The 24,315-nt window shown below is 38.8% G+C and overlaps 1 protein-coding gene across 1 annotated transcript in view; it reads right to left on the reverse strand.

Moving 5' to 3' along the window:
* Positions 1-1,932: 1,932 nt before the first annotated feature.
* The window catches only part of LOC143268073 (5-formyltetrahydrofolate cyclo-ligase-like), a 50,193-nt gene continuing 27,810 nt past the window's right edge, over positions 1,933-24,315 (reverse strand). The window contains exon 3 of the mRNA XM_076548590.1: positions 1,933-2,353. Within this exon, the coding sequence (XP_076404705.1) occupies positions 2,319-2,353 (35 nt within the window). The 3' untranslated portion in view covers positions 1,933-2,318. The remainder of the gene's footprint in view (positions 2,354-24,315) is intronic.

Below are 24,315 nucleotides of genomic sequence, written 5' to 3' on the forward strand. Positions count from 1 at the left end.
AGATATCACCCCAGTGTTTCAGATCACTTTCTGTTGCTTGCAAGACGTAAATTCTCAGCTACTTCTCCAGTACCATGCCTGCCTGCATTCTGCCATGATGATAATGAATTAGACCTCTGAAAATGTAAGCAAGTCATCTCAAATGTTTTCCTTTATAAGAGTTTCTGAATCATGGTATCTTCTCATAGCAATAGAAACCCTAAATAAGACAAAAGCCAAATTTAATCAGTATTTATCTACAAATTTAGCTCTACAGAAGGTGCTAGAAGGAAAACAGCAACCTAAGGAGGTCAGCTACAACCATGAAGACACAGGGAATAATCTCACACCAGCAAGACAAAAAGAAGGTAAAACACACACACACAAACACACACACACACACACACACACACACACACACACACACACACACACAAACACACCACCAACAACAACAACAAAAACACAATAACAACAGCAACACAACAGGAATCAACAATCATTGGTCATTGATATCTCAATAGCTATGATCTCAACTACCCAACAGAAAGACATAGACATCAATAGAATGGATATGAAAACAGGATCTATCCTTCTGTTGCATTCAAGAAACATACCTCAAAACCAAGAATAGGCATTCCCTCTGAGTAAAGATTTGAAAAAAGGTATTCCCAGCAAATGAACCTAAGAAGCAAGGTTGTGCAGCCATTTTACTACCTAACAAAACAGACTTCAAGCCAGAACTAATCAGAAGAGATGGGAAGGGATACTACATACTCATCAAAGGAAAAATCCACCAAGATAACATTTCAGTTCTTAACAACTATGCCCCAAACACAAGGGCACCAGAGTTTGTAAAAAGCAACACTACTACAGCTTATATCACATATTGACCCTCATGTGGTGACAGTGTATAACTTCAATACCCCACTCTCACCAATATGCAGGTCATTCAAACAAAAACAAAACAGGGAATTATTTGAGCTAACAAATGCTATAATCTAAATAGACCAAACATGTTTATAGAATACTTCACCCAAACTAAAAAGAATATACTTTCTCTGCACCTCATTGAACTTTCTCCAAAACTGACCACATGCTTGGACACAACGCAAGTCTCAACAGATACACGAAAATTGAAATAACTCACTGCATCCTATTAAGCCACCACAGAATAGAGGTTGATATCAACAGAAAGCTTACAAACTCATGGAAACTGAACAACTCTCTACCAAATGAAAAATGGGTCAAGACAGAAATAAAGAAATTAAAGACTACATTAGAGTTTCTATTGCTGTAAAGAGACACCATGACCATGGCAACTCTTTTAAATAAAAACATTTAATTGGGGGTGGTTTACAGTTCAGAGGTTTAGTTGATTATCATCATGGCAGTAAGCATGGTGGCACACAGGCAGACATGGTATTAGAGAGGTGACTGAGAGTCCTACATGTGGTTTGGCAGGCAGCAGGAAGAAAGACAGACCCTGGGCTTGGCTTGTACTTCTGAAACCTCAAAGCCTTCTTTGGAACACTTCTTCCAAAAGAGCCAAACCTACTCCCACCAGGCCAGATCAATATATAATGTCACTCACTATGAGCCTACGTAGGCCATTTTCATTCAAAGCACCACAAAGAATTTCTAGAATTAAATGAAAATAAATATACAACATACCCAAAATTATGGGATACAATGAAAGTTATTCTCTCATATAATAATCCTGTCTTTATCTTCCACTCCATCCCCTCCTCATAATCCCCTCACCTCCTCTTTCCCCTAGATCCACTGCTCATCTGTTTCCCTTCAGAAAAGAGCAGACCTAGAGGTTTTAAGAGGCAAGTACATAGCACCAAGTACCTACATAAAAAAATTAATTTAAAAAAAAAAAAACAACTGAAGCCCGGGGGTTGGGGGTGGGGCTATGGAGCCAGGTGCCAGTAAAGCTGGCCCTAAGGGAGAGTGTACAGGGTGGAATCCAAGTTGCTTACAAAAAAAATATGATTGGTGCTTCAGGTCAAGAAAGGTGATGTCAGTACATAATTCCCTCATAGACAACACTGTAAATTCTGTAGACTCTGCAGGTGTGTTATTGGGTAACCTTTAAGCTGATCTGCACAATGGGGCATTTGCCCCTCCCCTGCCCCAGTCTCATTCTTTATGCTTTAAAAGGAGCTTGTTGTTTTTAAATAAATGAGTCCCTACCTGACTTGGCTCCTTGCTGCGTCTGATCCCGGGTAAAAGGGAGGCTGGCGAGCAGTGCACTTACCTTTCCTCAGTTCCAGGTCTCTCTTCTCAGGGGACCTAGGTTCCTGGTGGGGCAGGACTCCACAGAAGAGTTCTCATGATAGCAAGATATAACAGAACACCTGAAACGCTAGAACAAAAAGAAGAAATCACACACAAAGGAGTAGATGGCAAGGAATAATCAAAGCCAAGATTGAAATCAATTAAAAGAGAAACAAAGAGAACAATACAAAGAATCAATTAAAGATTGGTTCTTTGAGAAATCCAGTATGATAGATAAACCCTCATCGAAATTAACTAAAAGTCAGAAAGAGAATGTCCAGAGTTACAAAATCAGAAATGAAAAGGAGGACATAAAAACAGACAGAGGAAACCCATAGAATTGTGAGGGTGTAGTTTAAAAACTTGTATTCCACTAAATTGAAAATCTAAAAGAAATGGATAATTTTCTGAATAGGTACCACTTACAAAAGTTAAATTAAGATCATGCAAGCAATTTAAACTGACCCATAACTCCTACTGAAATAGAAACAGTTATTAAAAGTCTCCCAACTAAAAATAGCCTAGGGCCAGGTATTTTGAGTGCAGAATTCACCAGACATTCAAAGAAGAGTTAATGCTAATACTCTGTAAATTATTCCACAAAATAGAAACAAAAGGAACATAGCCCAATTAATTTTATGAGGACACAGTTTTCCTGATACCCAAACCATATGAATACCCAACAGAGAAAGAGAATTACAGACCACTTTCCCTTATGAACTTAGGTACAAAAATACTCAATAAAATACTTGAAAACAAAATCCAAGAATATATCGAAAAGATCATCCACCATGATCAAGGAGGCTTCATCTGAGAGATGCAGAGATGGGATAACATGTGAAAATCAATAGATGAAATCTACCATATAAACAAACTGAAAGAAAAAACTACACATGGTCATCTCAGTAGATGGAGAAAAGACCTTTGAAAAAAATCCAACACCTTTTCATTATTAAAATCCTGGAGAGTTTAAGGATACAGGGGACATACTCAAAATAATAAAGGCAGCTTACAGTACACCTGTAGCCAACATTAACAAATGGAGAAAAACTCAAGACAACTCCACTAAAATCACAAGCAAGACAAGGCTGTCCACTCTCTCCATATCTATTCAACATACTACTTGAACTCTTAACTACAGCAATAAGACAACTGAAGGAAATCAAAAGGATACAAACTGTAAAGAGAGAAGTCAATGAATCTTTATTTGCAGATGATATGATATTATACATAAGTGAACCCAAAAATTCTACCAGGGATCTCATAAACCTGATAAACCTTTCAGCAAAGTAATTGGATACAAAATAAACTCACAAAAAATCAGTAGCCCTCCCATATACAAATGACAAATGAACTGAGAAAACACTCAGAGAAACAACACCTATCCCCATAGCCACTAATAATATAAAATATCTTGGGGTAACTCTACTCAAGAAAGTAAAAGATTTATATGATGAAAACTTAAAGTCTTTGAAAAAAGAAACTGAAGAAAATATTAGAAGATGGAAAGATCTCCCATGCTCATGGATCAGTAAGATTAACATACTAAAAATGGCCATCCTACCAAAAGCAATCTACTGATTCAGTGTAATGCCCATCAAAATTCCCAACACAATTCTTCACAGAACTTCAAAGGACAATTTTCAACTTCATATCGAAAAACAAAAATCTAGGATAGCTAAAACAATTTGAACAATAAAAGAACTGCTGGAGATCTCATTATTCCTGATTTTAAGTTGTACTACAAAGTTATATTAACAAAAACCATATTTGTTTTTATTGGCATAAAAAACAAAGACATGTTGATGCATGGAATAGAATTGAAGAACCAGACATAAATCCACACTCTTTTGGCACCTGATTTTTATAAAGAAGCCAGAAATACACTTTGGAAAAAAAGAACAACTTCAACAAATGGTTCTGGTAAAATAGGATGACCACATGTAGAAGAATGAAAATAGATCTATACTTACAACCCTTCACAGAACAACTCCCAATAGATCAAAGACCTCAACATAAGACCAGATACACTGCACCTTACTGAAGAGCAAGTAGGAAATAGTCTTGACTTGTAGACACAGGAGATGACTTTCTGAACAGAACACTGTTAGTGTGGACATAAAATTAAACAATTGATAAATGGGGCCTCATGAAACTGAGAAGCTTCTGTAAGACAAAGGACACCATCATTCCTACAAATAGTAGTGACAGCCTACAGAATGGAAAAAGTTTATAACAACTCCATATCTAGTAGAAGATTAATACCCAAATTATATAAAAATCTCAAGACTAACCAAACAACCCAATTAAAAATGGGTTACAGATCTAAACAGAATTCTCCATAGAGAAAACACAAAAGGCTTTACCACTCTTGGGCAAATAACTCAAATGACACTTCATCCTACCACAAGTAAACATGTTCAGTTATGTTCATTGCTGCTCTTCATGGTAGCCAGAAATTGGAAACAACCTAGATGTCCCTCAACAGAAGAATAGAAATAGAATAGAAAGTAAATGTGCTACATTTACATAATGGGTTATTACTCAGCTGTTAAAAAATAACATCTTAAAAATAACATTAGCTGGATAGCCCTGCTCCCTAGGACCTAGCCTCCAGGGGCACATCTCCTGTCTCTACCCTATACACTGACACCTAAGCCCCAGAGATACTACAGCGGCATCTACCCACCTCCAGCCATCCCAGCCTCATCAGTGACCACTAGGGCCCCACCTGCACCTGGAGGAGGATGTGAGTGTCTGGGCACCCTGGTGGATAGCCCTGTTGCCTAGACTCTAGCCCCCAGGGGTACTTCTCTTGCCTCTCCCTCACCCTCAGACATCAAAGCCCCAGTGACCTGGCAGCTGCCTCCAAATACCCACAAACATCACCTGAGGCATCAGAGATCATCAGAGCCACAGGCCCCAACTGCACCAGAAGAAGAGCAACTATGTAAGCCACAGGTCCCACCTGCACCAATTGGAGGAAGAGATGGGTAGACAACAGTGTAAGAATACATTCAACAACATAAAGAACAATATGGCACCACCGGAAACTGGTGGTTCTACAACAGCAAGACCTGAACACCCCAATGTAGAAGAAGCAGAAAAAAACAACCTAAAAAATAACTTTATAAAGATGATAAAGGCCCTTAAAGAGGAAATGAAAAATTTCCTTAAGAAATGGGGGAAAAGACAAACAAAACAGTTGGAAGAAATCAATAAACCGCTTCATGAATGCTAAGAAAAAAACAGGTGAAGGAAACAGTTCAAGATTTGAAAATGTCTGCCCCCAACTTCCCTTCTGGACCAGAGGTGAGTATCCAGGCCCAACCCGGACCCCATCCCTGGGCACCAGCCACTCCGGGAAGACATGCCCAACTTGGCCCCAGATTCTGGCCACCGGGCAGGTGCCCTTCTAGCCCCACCAGGAGGGATCCCCTTTTCCAAGCCCCCCGGCAGCCCCTGCAATCTCCACGTCCTGCCCCCACGCCCAACTGCCCGAGACCCCAGCCACTTCCTGAGACTTAGAGACTGACCCCCAGCTCCCATCCTGTCCCCGACTTCCTTCTGGACCAGAGGTGAGTATCCGGGCCCAACCCGGACCCCATCCCTGGGAACCAGCCACTCTGGGAAGACCTGCCCAACTTGGCCCCAGATTCTGGCCACTGGGCAGGTTCCCTTCTAGCCCCACCGGGAGGGATCCCCTTCTCCAAGCCCCCCAGCAGCCCCTGTAATCTCCACGTCCTGCCCCCACGCCCATCTGCCCAAGACCCCAGCCACCTCCTGAGACTTAGAGACCGGCCCCCAGCTCCCATCCTGCTCCCAACTTCCCTTCTGGACCAGAGACTTCCGGTCCAGATAAGAGCTTCCATCCTGCCCCGGAGTTCCCATTTGGACAAGAGAACTCCCATCTGGACAAGAGAGAGAGACTTCCTGAATCTGTCAGCTCTTTCTGAACCAAGTACACTGATACGACCAAGAAGAAACCACAAGGAGATGGGCAGACGTCAAGGCAGAAGTACATACAACAAAATGAAGAGCAATACAGCATCACCAGAACCTAGCCCGCCTCCAACATCTAGACCTGAACATCAAAAATTTGAAGAAGCAGAAGAAAGTAGCCTTATGAGTAACATCATGAAGAAGGTAGAGGCTTGTGTAGAGGAAAAGACAAGAAAATTGGAAGAATGCTGTAAACAACTAGAGGAAAGGGCAAACAAATTAGAAGAAAACAATAAAGTCCTGCAAGAAAGCAATAAAGTCCTAGAAGAAAACAATAAAGTACTGGAAGAAAACAATAAAGTACTGAAAGAAAATCATGAAAAAGCAATGAAACAGACAAAGGAAACAGTCCGAGACCTGAAAAGGGAAAATGAAAAAATAAAGAAGACACAAACAGAGGGAATGCTGGAAATAGAAAACATGAGTAAAAGATCGGGAACTTCAGATGCAAGTATAACAAACAGAATGCAAGAGATGGAAGAGAGGATCTCTGGCATTGAAGATACAGTAGAAGAAATAGTTTCATCAGTCGAAGGAAACACTAAAGCCAACAAAGTCATGAACCAAAATGTCCAAGAAATTTGGGACACCATGAAAAGACCAAACCTACGAATTATAGGGATAGAAGAAGGTGAAGAATACCAACTCAAAGGCACAGAAAATATATTCAACAAAATTATAGAAGAAAACTTTCCCAACTTAAAGAAGGAAATGCCTATGAAGATACAAGAAGCCTATAGAACACCAAACAGACTAGACCCCCAAAAAAGTCCCCTCGACACATAATAATTAAACAACTAAATGTACAGAATAAAGAAAGAATATTAAGAGCAGCCAAGGAAAAAGGCCAAGTGACCTATAAAGGTAAACCCATCAGAATAACACCCGATTTCTCAATGGAGACTTTGAAAGCCAGAAGGACCTGGACAGATGTAATGCAGACACTAAGAGACCATGAATGTCAGCCCAGACTAATACCCAGCAAAACTTTCAATCATCATAGACGGAAGGAACAAGACATTCCAAGACAAAGCCAGATTTAAACAATACCTATCCACAAACCTAGCCCTACAGAAAGCACTAGAAGGAAAATTCCAACCGAAGGAAGTCAGATACACACTCGAAAACACAGGCAATAGATAAAGCCACAACAGTAAACCCCAAAGAAGAGAAGTACACACACACTACCACCAAAAATAACAGGGATGAACAATCACTGGTCATTAATATCCCTTAATATCAACGGACTTAATTCACCTATAAAAAGACATAGACTTTGCTGTGGATATCGTTCTATATAAATAAAACACTGATGGCCAGTGACCAGACAGGAAGTGTAGGCGGGCAAGGAGAGAGGAGAATTGGGGAAACAGGAAGAAGGAGAGAGAGACACTGCAGCCACCGCCAGGACAAGCAGCATGTAAAGACGCCGGTAAGCCACCAGCCACGTGGCAAGGTATAGATTTATAAAAATGGGTTAATTTAAGATAAAAGAACAGTTAGCAAGAAGCCTGCCACGGCCATACAGTTTATAAGTGATATAAGCGTCTGAGTGATTATTTTATAAGTGGATTGTGGGACTGCGGGACAGAATGGATACGAAAGCAGGACCCATCTTTCTGCTGCATACAAGAAACACATCTCAAATTCAAAGACAGCCACTACCTAAGAATAAAAGGCTGGGAAAAGACTTTCCAATCAAATGGTCTTAAGAAACAAGTGGGTGAAACCATCCTGATATCCAACAAAATAGACTTCAAACTAAAATCAATCAAAAGAGATCAAGAAGGGCATTACATCCTCATCACTGGAATGATGCACCAAGATGAAGTCTCAATTCTGAACATTTATGCCCCAAGCACAAGGGCACCCACATATGTAAAAGAAACATTACTAAAGCTTAAACCACATATAAAACCCCACACATTAATAATGGGAGATCTCAACACCCCACTTTCACCACTGGACAGACCTCCCAAATCGAAACTTAACAGAGAAATAAAGGACTTAACTGATGTCATGACCCAATTGGACCTAATAGATATCTACAGAACACCCCATCCTAACAAGAAAGAATATACCTTCTTCTCAGCACCCCATGGAACTTTCTCTAAAATCGACCACATACTTGGCCACAAAGCAAATCTCAACAGATACAAAACAATTAGAATAACCTCCTGTGTTCTATCAGACCACTATGGTTTAAAGTTAGATTTCAACAACAACAAAAACTACAGAAAACCTACAATCTCATGGAAACTGAATAATGCTCAACTGAATCACCAATGGGTTAAGGAAGAAATAAAGAAAGAAATTAAAGACTTCCTAGAGATCAATGAAAATGAAGACACCACATACCCAAACTTATGGGACACTATGAAAGCAGTGCTAAGAGGGAAATTCATAGCACTAAATGCTCACATAAAGAAGTTGGAGAAATCTCACACTAGTGATTTAACAGCACACCTGAAAGCTCTAGAACAAGAAGAAACAAAGTCTCCCAGGAAGAATAGATGCCAGGAAATTATCAAAGTGAGAGGTGAAATTAATAAATTAGAAACTAAGAGAATAATACAAAAAAAAAATAATGAAACAAAGAGTTGGTTCTTTGAGAAAATCAACAAGATAGACAAGCCCTTATCCAAACTAACCAAAAGACAGAGAGAGAGAGAATCCAAATCAACAAAATCAGAAATGAAAAGGGGGACATAACAACAGACATTGAGGAAATCAAGAGAATTATCAGGTCATATTTCAGAAACCTCTACTCCACAAAACTGGAAAACCTAAAAGAAATGGACATTTTTCTGGATAGGTACCACATACCTAAGTTAAATCAAGACCAGATAAACTATTTAAATAGTCCAATAACCCCTAAGGAAATAGAAACAGTCATTAAGTCTCCCAACAAAAAAAAGCCCAGGACCAGATGGTTTCAGCACAGAATTCTACCAGATCTTCAAAGAAGAGTTAATACCAATACTCTCTAAACTGTTCCACATAATAGAAACAGAAGGAACATTACCAAACTCCTTCTATGAGGCTACAATTACCCTGATTCCTAAACCAAACAAGGATGCAACAAAGAAAGAACTACAGACCGATCTCCCTCATGAACATTGATGCAAAAATACTCAATAAAATACTGGCAAACAGACTCCAAGAACACATCAGAACAATTATCCACCATAATCAAGTAGGCTTCATTCCAGGGATGCAAGGGTGGTTCAACATACGAAAGTCCATCAATGTAATACACCATATAAACAAACTCAAAGAAAAAAACCACATGATCATCTCACTAGATGCAGAAAAGGCATTTGACAAAATCCAACACCCCTTCATGATAAAAGTCTTGGAGTGATCAGGAATACAGGGAACATACCTAAACATAATAAAGGCAATTTACAGCAAGCCAACAGACAACATCAAATTAAATGGAGAGAAACTCAAAGCAATTCCACTAAAATCAGGAACGAGGCAAGGCTGTCCACTCTCCCCATACTTATTCAATATAGTACTTGAAGTTCTAGCCAGAGCAATAAGACAACATAAGGAGATTAAGGGGATTCAAATTGGAAAGGAAGAAGTCAAGCTTTCCCTATTTGCAGATGACATGATAGTATACTTGAGTGACCCCAAAGATTCCACCCAGGAATTGATAAAGCTTATAAACACCTTCAGCAACACAGCAGGATACAAGATCAACTCAAAAAAAAAAAAAAACAGTAGCCCTCATATATACAATGGACAAAGAAGCTGAGAAGGCAATTAGAGATGCATCACCCTTTACAATAGCCACAAATGACATAAAATACCTTGGGGTAACACTAACCAAGCAAGTGAAGGATCTATATGACAAGAACTTTAAGTCCCTGAAAAAAGAAATTGAAGAAGATGTCAGAAAATGGAAAGATCTCCCATGCTCATGGATAGGCAGGGTTAACATAGTAAAAATGGCAATCTTACCAAAAGCAATCTACAGATTCAATGCAATCCCCATCAAAATACCAACACAATTCTTCACAGACCTGGAAAGAATAATACTCAACTTCATATGGAAAAACAAAAAAAACCAGGATAGTCAAAAGAATCCTGTACAATAAAACAACCTCTGGAGGCATCACAATCCCTGACTTCAAGCTCTACTATAGAGCTACAGTAATAAAAACAGCTTGGTATTGGCATAAAAACCGACATGTGGACCAATGGAATCGAATTGAAGACCCTGACATTAACCCACACACCTATGAACATATAATTTTTGACAAAGAAGCCAAAAGTGTACAATGGAAAAAAGAAAGCATCTTCAACAAATGGTGCTGGCATAACTGGATATCAACGTGTAGAGGGCTGCAAATAGATCCAGATCTGGCACCGTGCACAAAACTTAAGTCCAAGTGGATCAAAGACCTCAACATAAATCCAGCTACTCTGAACCTGCTAGAAGAGAAAGTAGGAAGTAGTCTTGAATGCATTGGCATAGGAGATCACTTCCTAAATATAACACCAGTAGCACAGACACTGAGACAAACAATCAATCAATGGGACCTCTTGAAACTCAGAAGCTTTTGTAGAGCAAAGGATACAGTCAACAAGGCAAAGCGACAGCCTACAGAATGGGAAAAGATCTTCACCAACCCCACATGTGACAGAGGACTGATATCCAGAATATATAAAGAACTCAAGAAATTAGACATCAAAACGAACAACAGTCCAATTGAGAAATGGGCTTTAGAACTAAACAGAGAATTCTCAACAGAGGAAACTCAAATGGCTGAAAGACATCTAAGGAATTGCTCAACATCCCTAATCATCAGGGAAATGCAAATCAAAACAACTCGGAGATACCACCTTAATGCCTGTCAGAATGGCTAAGATCAAAAACACTGAAGACACTTTATTTTGGAGAGGATGTGGAACTAGGGGAACTCTCCTCCACTGCTGGTGGGAATGCAAGCTTGTACAACCACTTTGGAAATCAATATGGCGCTTTCTTAGAAAATTGGGAAACAATCTCCCCCAAGATCCAGCTATACCACTCCTGGGCATATACCCAAGAAATGCTCAATCATACCACAAGAGCACTTGCTCAGCTATGTTCATAGCAGCATTGTTTGTAATAGCCAAAACCTGGAAACAACCTAGATGCCCTTCGACTGAAGAATGGATAAATAAATTGTGGCACATATACACAATGGAATACTACTCAGCAGAGAAAAACAATGACATCATGAGGTTTGCAGGCAAATGGATGGATCTAGAAAAAATCATCCTGAGTGAGGTAACCCAGACTCAGAAAGACAAATATGGTATGTACTCACTCATAGGAGGATACTAGATGTGGAACAAGGATGACTGGACTGCTACTTACATCACCAGTGAGGCTACCTGGAAAACAGGACCACAAGAAAGACACGAGGATCGCCCAATGACAGAGAAATGGCTGAGATCTACATGAACAACCTGGACATGAGTGGGAGCAATGAAGGGCGAGGGTCGAGGGAAAGAGAGCGGGAGATCCCAGCTGGATCAAGAACAGAGAGGAAGTACAAGGAATAGGAGACCATGGTAAATGAAGACCACATGAGAAAAGGAAGAAACAAAGTGCTAAAGAGGCCCACAGAAATCCACAAAGATACCCCCACAATAGCTGGATCTTGAGGCAGCTCAATTCCTATTTTCCCAAGGAACTACCACGTTGATTTCTATAGTGGCTGTACAAGTTTGCACTCCTACCAGCAATGGATGAGCATTGCCCATAATCTGTATTCTCCCAGCATGAGCTAACACTTACTTTATTGATCTTAGCCATTCATACAGGCATAAGATGAAATCTCAAGGTAATTTTGACTTGCAATTCCCTGAGGGCTAAGGATGATGAACATTTTTTAAATGTTTTTCAGCCATTTGAGTTTCCTCTGTTGAGAATTCTGTTTAGATCTGTACCCCAGTTTTTAGTTGGGTTATTTGATTTCTTGATATCTAGATTTTTGTAGTTATTTATGTTTTATTAGCCTTCTATCAAGCATGTACTTGGTAAAAACTGTTTCACATTCTGTAGGCTATTGCTTTGTCCAAAATTTTTGGACAAAAAAAAATTGACAATGTCCTCTGCAGTGGAGTTTTTCAGCCAAGTCCCTGTTTTGATCTCACAATCAACTACTCAGCCACATCCCAGAATTATTAAAATGAAACAATTGAATATGTGCTGAAACATGACCAAATAACCAATGACTGTGCTGTTTAGGGAGATAAACATTTTCTAATCCTGGAGCTGAAAGGACAAAATACTCTTCCAGGTTTGACAAAACCACTAAAGATTTTAGTCAGAGAAAGAAGAATTCACATCATTCTGTATCAGTGGTTCTCAATCTGTGGGCTGTGACTCCTTTGGCAAAATATGTACATCACAATTCATAACAGCAACAAAATTACAGTTATAAAGTAACATCAAAAATGATTTTATGATTGGGGGTCACCACAGCATGAGGAACTGTATTAAAGATCACAGCATTAGGAAGGTTGAGAACCACTGTTCCATATTATGTTGTTTCAAGTGTAAGATATTTTCAAACTTAGTTTGATTCTAGTGTGGAAAAAAATGATGTGTTATGAACTAATTAATTATGAATTAATCATAACTATTCTTTTGAGAGTCGCTTTTATTAAAAATGTAACTTTAGCTGTCAGGCATGGTGCCTCACACTTTAATCCCAGTACTCAGGAGGCAGAGGCAGGCAGATTTCTATGAGTTCAAGGCCAGCCTGATCTAAATAGTGAGTTCTAGGACAGCCAGGGCTACATACAAAGATCTTGTCTCAAGAAACAAGCAAGAAAAGCAACCATATAATGCTAAAAAGTAAGAAGATGCAATATAAGATTTTTTTGCTTTTTATTAGAAGGAAGGATCTATGAGGAAAGTGCTCTTAATTTTTCCTTCACTCTTCTACATCCAAAGTTGAAGACAACTTGTACTAGAGGGTTCACTACGCCTTAACTAGAAAACAACATATGTAGGATGAAGTGCTAAACAGTCTTATTAATAAAAAACCTGGAGCCAGATATTTAGGTTAAAACTGAGAGATCAGAAAAGCAGAAAGAAGCCAGCCACGTTCTCACCACTTGGAGATCCCCAGTCAAAGAGACCTACTTCCTGTATACCCACACCTATTTGCTTTTCTGTTCTGCATTTCACTTCCTCTCTTCACCCAGCTACATCACTTCCTCTTTCTGCCAAGCTCTGTCACTTCCTGTCTGTCTGTCCAGACCTTTATGGTTAACTAGTGTTGGAATTCAAGGCATGTGTCATCATGCTTGGCTCTGTTCCCAGTGTAGCCTTGAACTCACAGAGATCCAGACAGATCCCTGTCTCCTGAGTGATAGGATTAAAGGCATGTGCCTGACTTCTATGTTTAACATAGTGGCTAGCCTTTTCCTCTGATCCTCAGATAAACTTTATTGGGGGGACACAGATAAAATATCACCACATTTCCCCTTTTTGTCTAATAAAAATAAACAATTATAATTAATATAAGAAAAATTACATACAATAATACAATAACTATATACAATATATACAAGCAATAAATACATTAATGATGTCTAGTCCATTTGCATTTGACAAATTCAGAGAAAATATTACGTTATCTATCCTATTTTGGTAAATCCAAAATGTACCTAATTCACTTTCTATCCTAACTTGTATTACCAACCAAAAGCTATCTTCTATGTCTTTCAAAATTATACACTTTACACCTCTTAGTGAGTTTCTTTTCTGAAATTGTTAATAAGTAAAACTATAACTATAACTATCTAATCTTCAACTCCCTCAGAGATCTGAGAAGGAAATAATATTACCTAGTAAGTGCAAACAAGTTACTTCCAAAATATGTGAGTTATGACAGAAACAGCCAGCTACCTGGACAGTCACCCAAGGTTTCTCTGTAACATTGGGGCATCATCTTTGGCCAACAGGCTTAGCATATCTGACAGATGCATCTGTGTAGCAGGGTTTTCTAAAGAGCCTTCCTACCTTGTCTTGGCAAGGATTGGCAGTCCTTTGTTTTGTGTCCTGCTTGTCCAATTTGGATAGCATACTGTCAATACTTGATGCAAGGGGACTTTCTTGCCTAGTGGCTAACTTTTGCCACAGTTAAAATAGACTCCATATAGAGGTTCTTCAATGCCCATCTTCTCTGAAGTAGATTGGTGGTGCCAGGAGCAGACATGTCTCATAGTCATAAAAAAAAAAAAAGAAGAAAAAACTATGTTATTAAAACATCTTAAATGCCATATTCTATAGACCTCTGAAGGATTTGAAGATGACCTGTCTATCTAAATATATCTCTGCTTGACCTTGAAAACATACCTAATATGACTACAAGTTTGATTGTAATGACTACTAACTTACATTCCTTTATATCCTAATTAGTTGGTAATAATAACTTTCAAGGATTAGCAGACTGCATTACACTGTTAAATAAAATGTATAGGTACAATAACTTGAACAGGATTAGAAATATATATACAAAATAGTCTAACAAAATCGATCTCAAATTGGTATCAATATACATAATTTGTATACAATATATAAAAATCCAATCCAATGTAAAATATTTAAAACTAGTAGTTGCTTTCTAAAAGTACATTAAATACTCTACCTTTTTATCTTATCATATCTATATAAATCAGTCTCAAATTTGTAGCAATATATAATTTTTATACAATATATAAAAATCTAATCCAATGTAAAATATTTAAAAGTAGTAGTTGCCTTTTAAAAGTAGATTCAATAATCTACCTTTTTATCTATATCATATCTATATCTGCTTTTTTTTCTTTTCAGAGTAGATTCAATAATCTGCCCTTTATTCTATCATCTCTATATCTTTTTTCAGAGTATATTCAATAATCTACCTCTTATCTATATCCTCCTTTTTCTTTTTTTCTTTCTTTTTTTCAAATAAGAACCTTAAATCTAATCTCCTTTGTTTAGCCTTTTTCCTGACCATTAATAATAACAACTTGTAACCAACCAACCTAAACAATGACAATTATCCAAAACCCATTGAAAAACCAAAAACTACCCACCCTACCTCTTGGGAATGAGGGCATCATATTCTTAAATTTACTTCCTGCTGTTTGGGGGTAAAGGCATCTTTAGGGGATCCTGAAAAGAAAAATCTTGTGTTAATTGTCAAGTTCTGGGAGAGGTAGCTGTATCATTTGTTGTCCAGTCTCTGCATAATGCAAAAGTGCAGGGCTTATCTCAAGTCCTTGTTCTAGTAGTCTGTGAGGCTGGATCATCTCAGCTAACCATCTTGAAATTGTCCTGAGCTGATCTTTGGGTGACATTTGTCAGCTTAGTGGTATTATTATTGTCCATGTGGAATCATCATTGTGGAACCCCCATCATCTTTCTGGAGACTTCAAATTTGCTGTTAGGCATGGGTGTTTCCCATACAATATGAGGCAGAATCCAATCAGCTCTCTTTATAAGTTCAATTCTATCACTTTGGGGATATTTGTTGTTAATCTCTACCAAAAAAATTACTGTAAGCTCTTTGCCAAGGTTCACTTTCTACCCATAATTTGTCAATGTCATCCTTAGTTAAAGGTACTACAGTTTCTGCTGGGCCTATTCCTGCTAATTGATGAAGTCTCAATTTTCCTTTTAAAATCAACTCAGATCTTTTCCACAGAAGATTTAAATTTTTTACTCTGTTTATTTGGTAGAAATATCCATTCCAATATAATATCTTCCCTATGCATTAAAATTCCTATAGGAGAATGCTTAGAAGGTAAAATAAGCAATATGTAATCAAGTTTTGGATCTACATGATCCACACATGCATCCTGTATTTTCTTTTCCATCAAGGCCAATTCTCTCTCAGATTCAGCTGATAATTTTCTTGAACTATATAAGTCCTGGTCACCTTCTAAGGTTTTAAACAAATTGCTCAGTTCATCATTTTTTACCCCAACAACAGACCATAGATAAGAAATGTCTCCAAATAATTTTTGAAAGTCAGTAAAAGTCTGTAATCAATCTCTCCTAATTTGTACCTTTTGGGGTCTATTTTTTTGTAAACCTATTTTATAGCCTAAGTAATTAATAGAATCTCCTCTTTGCATCTTTTCAGGAGCAATTTGTAATCACCAACAAGGCAAAATTTTCTTTACTTTATCAAACATTCTTTTTTTTTTTTTTTTTTGGTTTTTCAAGACAGGGTTTCTCTGTGTAGCTTTGCGCCTTTCCTGGGACTCACTTGGTAGCCCAGGCTGGCCTCAAACTCACAGAGATCCGCCTGGCTCTGCCTCCCAATTGCTGGGATTAAAGGTGTGTGCCACCACCGCCCGGCCTAATTATGTTGCCATTGTTCCTTGAAGAAACATTGTTTCTAGAAATACCCTGTTTATAGTCTCTTTATAGGTGACCTGGTTTACTGCAATTAAAGCATCTAACATTATTATTTTTCTTCAAAGCTCTTAAAATCACCTCTCCTATCCACATATCATGGTCATGAGACTCAGTGTTAATTGTGTCCCTGATCTGATCCTCCAAGGGTGCTGGTCTGATCTTTAATGGCCTGATTTTTCTTTTGCATGCTGCATTCATGTTCTCAAAAGCCAAAGATTCAATTATTATCTGTCTAGCTTCTGAATTTGGTATCATTCTATTTTCTGCTGAAGACGGCCTTTGTAAGAAATCTATGAAGGTTCTTTCAGGCCCTGTTTAACTTTCTTAAATGACTCATTTTTTTTTCTGCTTCCTGAATTCTGTCCCATGAATTCATGGCTTCCATGTGGCATAGGATTAGGGTTAGGTTATCATATAAACATTGTCTTTGTATATCAGCATAATCACCTTCTCCAAGAAGCAGATCCTGGGAAATTTCCACACCTCTAGTCCTACATTATTGTTCTATAGTTTTGGCCTCCTCTATCCACCACATTCTCCACTATAACTGTGGACTGACCTCTAGGACAGCTGTAACCAATTCTTTCCAGTCCTGAGGAATAATTCTATTACAAGTTGGTCATGAGTTTAACATTTGCTTTTCTATTGAGAGCCACTGGTAGCAAAAGTCCATGGAGTATACAGCAGTGACAACTAGAGTTCAGAAGGTCAACCTATCAGAACTAAGGGGTCTGTTAGAGGAAACCATCATGCAAGGCATTGTGGAATTACTGCCTTTTGAATGAACTGGCTGTCTCTTGTTGTAAACTTCTTGTGCAATAACAGCTATGATTCTCCCTATTTACCGTGCATCTCCATGTTGTATGTACATATAATCTCACGATTGTATCTCAATCTTGGGCACAACTTTCCCTATACATTTGGGGTAATTGGATAACTGTCCCTAGCTGTGTCTATTTTTCATTAACATATATCTGGCCAGGGCCATTCTCTGGACAAAAGTATTTCAGCAAAGATACCTTTTTCCAAGGACAAATGCAGAGAAATAAACATTAGCTCATCTCACCCACAGATAGAGAAAAGAACCACTAACAATTAAATCCTCAACTCCTTATCTTCACCCCGGGTTATTTATACAAGACCCTAACTTAAGAGATTTACTGCTCACATTCCAGGGATGATGTTTTAGCTATTTGCTAGTTACTGAGTTAAGGCAATTACTTCCCACTGACCCAAGGAGATTGCCTTCAAGGCCAGGCAGGCATAGGTGCCAAGCTTCTTTCTTGTGCAAATTAAGTTTTAATTCCTCCTCAGTCAGGTGCTATTCCTAGATTTTCTGCTCAGCAATTACTCTGAGTGAAAGTGCTTTTTCTAACCAAATGCTACATGCTCTGACATAGGTTGCTTAGCCACCTAGCATATGCCCCCTTCCTATCAGAAAGCAGCTGCAGCCAGGATGAGCAGGAAAAATAGCACCAAAGACAGTTTACTTTATTGTGACTTATTGAACCCTAACATTTTATCTAGCCATTTCTAGATTATAGTTTGAGCACATAAATTTCCTAATTGATCTTAGTCTTTAATTGACACTACCAGAGAACTCCCCTTTAGTCACTCCCCTTTTGGTTGTAATTGGAAGCTGACAATTATTGCTTTATGTGTGGATCCTTATCCCCTCTCTCTGCGACCCTGAAAACTTCAAACCTTGCATTGTTTTGCCAAAGAATTACTGTTTGGGTATATATACTGGTTCTCTGAGAGCACTGAAGAGAATTTATTGAGAAGAACAAAGATGAGGACAGAGACAGAAAGAACTAGATAGACATGAGAGAAGAGCAGAAAGGACTGAGACCAGAAGGGACTGAGAAAAGCTAAATATGAGAACGGAAAAGAAACTGTGTAGATAGAATTGACTTAGAAGGATATAGTGAATGGACTAAGGAACTCATTGTGCTTATATTCATTGGATATCCCTCAGATTAGAGTCCTCAGCTGCTTTTTGGACTCTTCCACGGACCCTGGGAGCAAACAATATAGGCTGGACCTGTTATTGTTAGTGTTACTTTACAAATAGAGAATGCATTCCATATGATACTATAGCTTCTTTAAATCTCCTCAGATCTAACATTTCCACTGGAGTCCAGTTAGCTCATACACACCCTTGAGCATGTGGCAGTTCCTGTAAGGTTAGCAGGTAGATTAATGTTTGCTGTCTGTTAACCTGAGGCTGTTTCTCTGTAACCACATGATTCAATCCTGAGATACATTCACCTTTAAATTCTTCTGTCTGGGTCTGAATTTCTCTATAATTCATTTTAACAGGTTTTTCTAAAGCTTTTATCTTGGCACTCAAATTGGTCAACCTTTTTAATGCTAAAATAAAAATGATCAAGCAAATAATATTCATAATTAATGTTATGTACACCTCATCAACATTAATTATCCTCTCATTTAATTGTTCCATTTTCAGACTGCCTAATGTGTTATCAAACAGAGACCAAATTCCTTCCATTGTAAAAATGTTTCCCACTTTTTAATGTGGGAAAAAATTCCCTTTTAACTAATTTCTCCTTTTAAGATATCTTAATTGACTTACCAAGTCTGTTAACTGTGTAGAACAGTAGAAGTCCAAGGGAATTTCAAAGCAGCTACCTAATGTGGTAGCAGTCTGAGATGAGAATCCAGAGAGAGTCCACCACCCACCAGGAGAGAAAAAGCCAAAGAGACTTTGGCCCATGTGAGGTAGAGATCCAGCTTCGTGCAGTTCCAGCCTGAGCTGTAAGGCCACAAGCAGCTTTTCAGGCAATTCTTGCCACAATCCTCGGAGCACCAATTGTAAAATGAATCTTAAAAGGTCTTATAAAATAAAAAACATGGAGCCAGAAATTGGGGTTAAAGCTGAGAGATCAGAGGAATAGGACAAGCCACAAGCCAACCTCACCTCACTGACCTTCAGTCTCCAAAGAGACCTACTTCCTGTATACCCACACCTATATTCATTCCTTTCTGTTCTGCTAACTCATTTCCTCTCACTGCCCAGCTATATCACTTCCTCTTCCTGTCCAGTTCTGTCACCTCCTGTCTGTCTATACAGACCTCCAGACCTTTATGGTTAACTAGTGTTGGAATTTAAGTCATGTGCCACCACACCTGGCTCTGTTCTTAGTGTGGCCTTGAACTCACAGAGATCCAGACAGATCCCTGCCTCCTCAGTGATAGAATTAAAGGCATGTGCTACCATTGTCTGACTTCTACGTCAAATATAGTGGCTGGCTTTTTCCTCTGACCTCAGATAAACTCTATTGTGGGGGCACAGATGAATTATCCCTACAATTGAATATGTTTTTACATCAGTACCATGCCCTTTTTATTAATATGGATCTGTAATATAACTTCAAATCAGGTATGGTGATAACTTCAGTGATTTGGTTTTTGCTTAGGATTGTTTTGCCTCTCCAGAGTCTCTTGTGTTTCCATATGGACTTTAAAATTGCTTTTTTGTGTGTGGAGGGGAGTGTGTCTGTTTTGGTTTTTTTCAAGACAGGATTTCTTTGTGTAATGGTCCTGGATGTTCTGGAACTCACTCTGTGGAGCAGACTGGCCTCTGCCCCCTAAGTGCTGGAATTAAAAATTGTGAGCCACCATACCTCACTTAAGATTGCTTTTCTGTTTCTGTAAAGAATGTCACTGGATGTCTGGTTGAGATTGCTCAGTATTGACTCTATATTGGATTTTGTAAGATACTGTTTTCACTGTAGATGTAACCAACCGTCTTATTAAATAAGAAACACAGAACCAATGTAAAAGAGAAAGGCGAGAGCTCAGAGCTCAGAGCTAAAATCTTACCCTTCCTCCTGCGGTGCTCCTAGCTCCCCGAAAGAGAGCTATTTCCTGGGTGTATGTCTTTAAATAGTCTTTCTGTTCTGCCTTCTCATTGGCTGTAAACCCAGACACATGACTGCCTCGTCATTGCCTGTAAGTACAGCTCTCTAGGTCTTAAAGGCGTATGTCTCCAATGCTGGCTGTATCCCTGAACACACAGAGATCTAAGGGATCAAAGGTGTGCGCCACCACTGCCGTGCTCTTTCTATGGCTCTAATAGCTCTGACCCCTGGGCAACTTTATTTATTAACATACAATTAAAATCACATTTCAGTACAAATAGAATACCACCATATTTCACAATTATTGATCCTTCAAATCCATGAACATGTTTTACATCTTCTAGTGTCTTACTTGATTTTTTTTCTTGAGTATTTTGAATTTTTCATTTTAGAGATCTTTCATATCCTTGGTTAGGTTTTTCCAAGGTACTTTTTTCTTCTTTGAGGCTGTTAAAAATTGAATCACTGTCAGGCGGTGGTGGCACACACCTTTAATCCCAGCACTCAGGAGGCAGAGGCAGGCAGATCTCTGTGAGTTTGACTCCAGCCAGGTCTACAGAGTGAGTTCCAAGACAGCCAAGGCTGTTACACAGAGAAACCCTGTCTTGAAAAACCAAAAAAAAAAAAAAAATTGGATTACTTCCAAGATTTCAGTTTCTTTGTCATTGATATATAGGAAGGATTTGTGTATTGCTTTTGTGTCCTGCCACTGAACGTGTGTATCAGTTCTAAAAGTTTTCTAGTTAGTCTTTATAAATAAATCATAGTTTTATGATTTATGTATAAAATCATAGCAGATGCAGATAGGGGCCTTTTGCTTCTTTCCTTTGCTGTTTGTATCCTTTCATATGCTCCCCTTGTCTTGCTCTAGCTAAGGCTTCCAGGACTATACTGAAGAAGAGTGGAAAAGTTGGACACCTTTGTCTCGTTCCTTATTTTAGTGCAAGTGCTTTGAGGGTTTTCCCCATTAAATATCATGTTGGCTGTAGGCTGTCATATGTAGGCTTTATTATATTACGATTTTTTTTCCTAATCCAAGTTAGAACCTTTACCATGAAGGAATGGTAGGTTTTGTCAGTGTTTTTTCTACATCTGTCCAGATGTCCATGGGGTTTCTGTCCTCGGCTCCATTTGTGTGACTTAGAACATTTATTGGCTCACATCTGTTGCGTTCCTGTATCTCTGATCAAGTTACACCACCAGCTTCATCATGGTGAATGATCTTTTTGATGTATTTGCAATTATTTAGTTTAAGGTCATCATGGGAATTAGTTTGTTGATTCTCTCACTCCATGTCTTTATCTGCCTTTGGTTTGGAAGTGTTTCTTCCATTTCTATGGAGTGGCTTGAGAAGCATGGGAGGAAAGTTGGAGGGCTTCAGAAACATCACCATGACTCCATCTGGGCCTGGACTGCTTTTTGTTGGGAGAGCTTTCATTACTGCTTAAATCCATTGCATGTTATATATCTTTTAAAACTATTCATCTCATCTTGGTTCAATTTTAGTAAGTCACATTGTCTAGAAATTCATCCATTTCTTTTTGATTTTCTGACTTAGTGGAATATGTATTTTCAACATGAGACGTGATGTTTTGTGTAAGTTATGTTTTTGTTTATATGTTTTAGTTTGATGTGTATGGGTGTTTTGTCTGAATGTATGTCTGTGCATCATATTTTCCAGTGCCCAAGGAGGCCAGAAGAGGCCATCAGATCCCTGGGACTAAACTTATAGACCAGCTGTGAGCTACCATGTGGGTGCTGGGAATTGAACCCAGGTCCTCTGGAAAAGCAACCAGTGCTTTTACCCAGTGAGCTGTCTCTAACCTCCAGACCTGATGTTTTTCATTTCACTGGTATCTGGTGTGATGGTTCCCTTTTCACCTGTAATTGTTTAAGTTGGTGTCTTCTTTCTTTTGATTAGTTTGGTTTGTCAATCTTATTTATCTTTTCAAAGAACCCACTCTTAGTTTCAATGATTATGTTTTTCTTTTCATTTCTATTTCATTAATTTCTGGACTGATCATAAAGATTTCTTTTCATTTACTTACTTGAGGTTTGGCTTATTCTTTTTTTTTTTTCCTTTTTACGAAAATCCTTTAAGGTGTATCATTCATAGTATTTGCAATGTCTCTGATTTCTTCATCAACATGTAGAGCTGTAAAGGTCCCTGTAGGACTACTTTCATTGTGTCCCAGAGGTTCTGAGACATTGTTTTCACTGTCATTTAGTTCCAGGACCCATTGTTCCATAGTCTGTTGCTTCCATTGTACCCATTTCACAAAACCCCCAGAGACCACCAAGAAGTCTTTTTCCAGTGCAAGCACATAAGGGTCCTTTTATTCAGGTGTAGAGCCCTGGCCTCCTCCCAATTAGGGTAGCTTTTGCCTGCTTGCCAACCTTGACCAGATGTCCTCCCTATGCTAATTCCCTGATGGTTTCCACCCTCCTGAATGCTTAAGGGAAGTTCCTTGTTGGTGTATCCTGCATATTGGGCATTAACAGCTTAGATGCAAGATTGTAAACATCAGTAGCAAACTTCTGCCCTCTAGGGTTCTCCCATTGTGCTGTAAGACTGTATTTAAGGTTTCTTCCCTCTTTCAATAAACAGCATTCAGCATTCTGCTGAGGTGAATGATCCGCTGTCTTTTGTCTCTGTTTTTCAGTCCACAGCCCCTCACTCAGACATGGTGAACAGGTGGTGGTAGCGCAGGTGTTATTGCTACAAATGGAGGTCCCACCGAGATCCAAGAAAGAAGGGACATTGCTGATGGACACCCAGGTAAGCCTGGCCAGCAATTTAAAGAAAAAAAAAGAAAAGATAAGGGTGAATTGAAATGGGTGCAGCTAGCTCAGAGTCAATTAACTGGACTGTTGAAGCAGGAGGGCACTGAAGTTAAGATAGGGCAAGACAGCTAAAGATTTTAAATAAAAAAGGAAATCTTCCCAACAGAGAAGAGGGAGGGAAAAGAAATTTCCCATTAGAAAAGGTAGAAAAAATTTAATCAAGAAAAAAGGATTTTCCCGGTAAAAAGGGGGAAATTTTTGAAAGTAGGCCTAAAGATTTTTAGGGCCCTGTAGAGGAAGGATGAAGAAAAGAGAAAAGCCTCTTCCCAGTGGTAATGGAGGAAGAAAAGGCTCTTTCCAATTTTAGAATTTTCAGGATAGCTGAAACTCTGAGCTCTTTCTGCCTGCCAGCACAGAGCCGCAGCATCTGAATTACAAAGAGTCATAGAAGTTTCGTTGTCTGTTTGCTTAATTTTGGTTTAAAAGTTCATTTTCCCTCAGAGTGGGAATAATTCAATATTTAGGATCCCTTCATGGGAAATGTTTTTCTGTTTTTCCTTATGGTGGGAATAACTCATTATTAGGTAGTCCCTTCATGGGAGTAAGAGAAAGTTTAAACGTGAGTGCTCGTGTGTGGGGCACACGTCCAGCATGGAGGCGAAGGCGTGTGCGAGATAGCCCAGAGCAGCAGGCGGGCAGGTACACACAGGCAGGAGGCATAGCCACAAGGCCCATGAGGGGAACAGGCTCATGGGCGGGCAAGTGAGCAGAGGCCAGGAGAGGGACTAGCACTAAAAGTTTAAACGGGCCCAACTTCTGGTGAAAAATGATTTCGGTCAGGACATGGAATGCTAAGTCAATGCTGTTTGAATTTCCAGGGATATTAATATTCATTATATAAAGGATATTCTGTTCTTTTGATTTTCTTAATAAATGTTTGGATTTTCATGGTAGATA

This window comes from Peromyscus maniculatus, chromosome 12 (assembly GCF_049852395.1).
Source record: "Peromyscus maniculatus bairdii isolate BWxNUB_F1_BW_parent chromosome 12, HU_Pman_BW_mat_3.1, whole genome shotgun sequence".
NCBI classification, from domain to species: domain Eukaryota; kingdom Metazoa; phylum Chordata; class Mammalia; order Rodentia; family Cricetidae; genus Peromyscus; species Peromyscus maniculatus.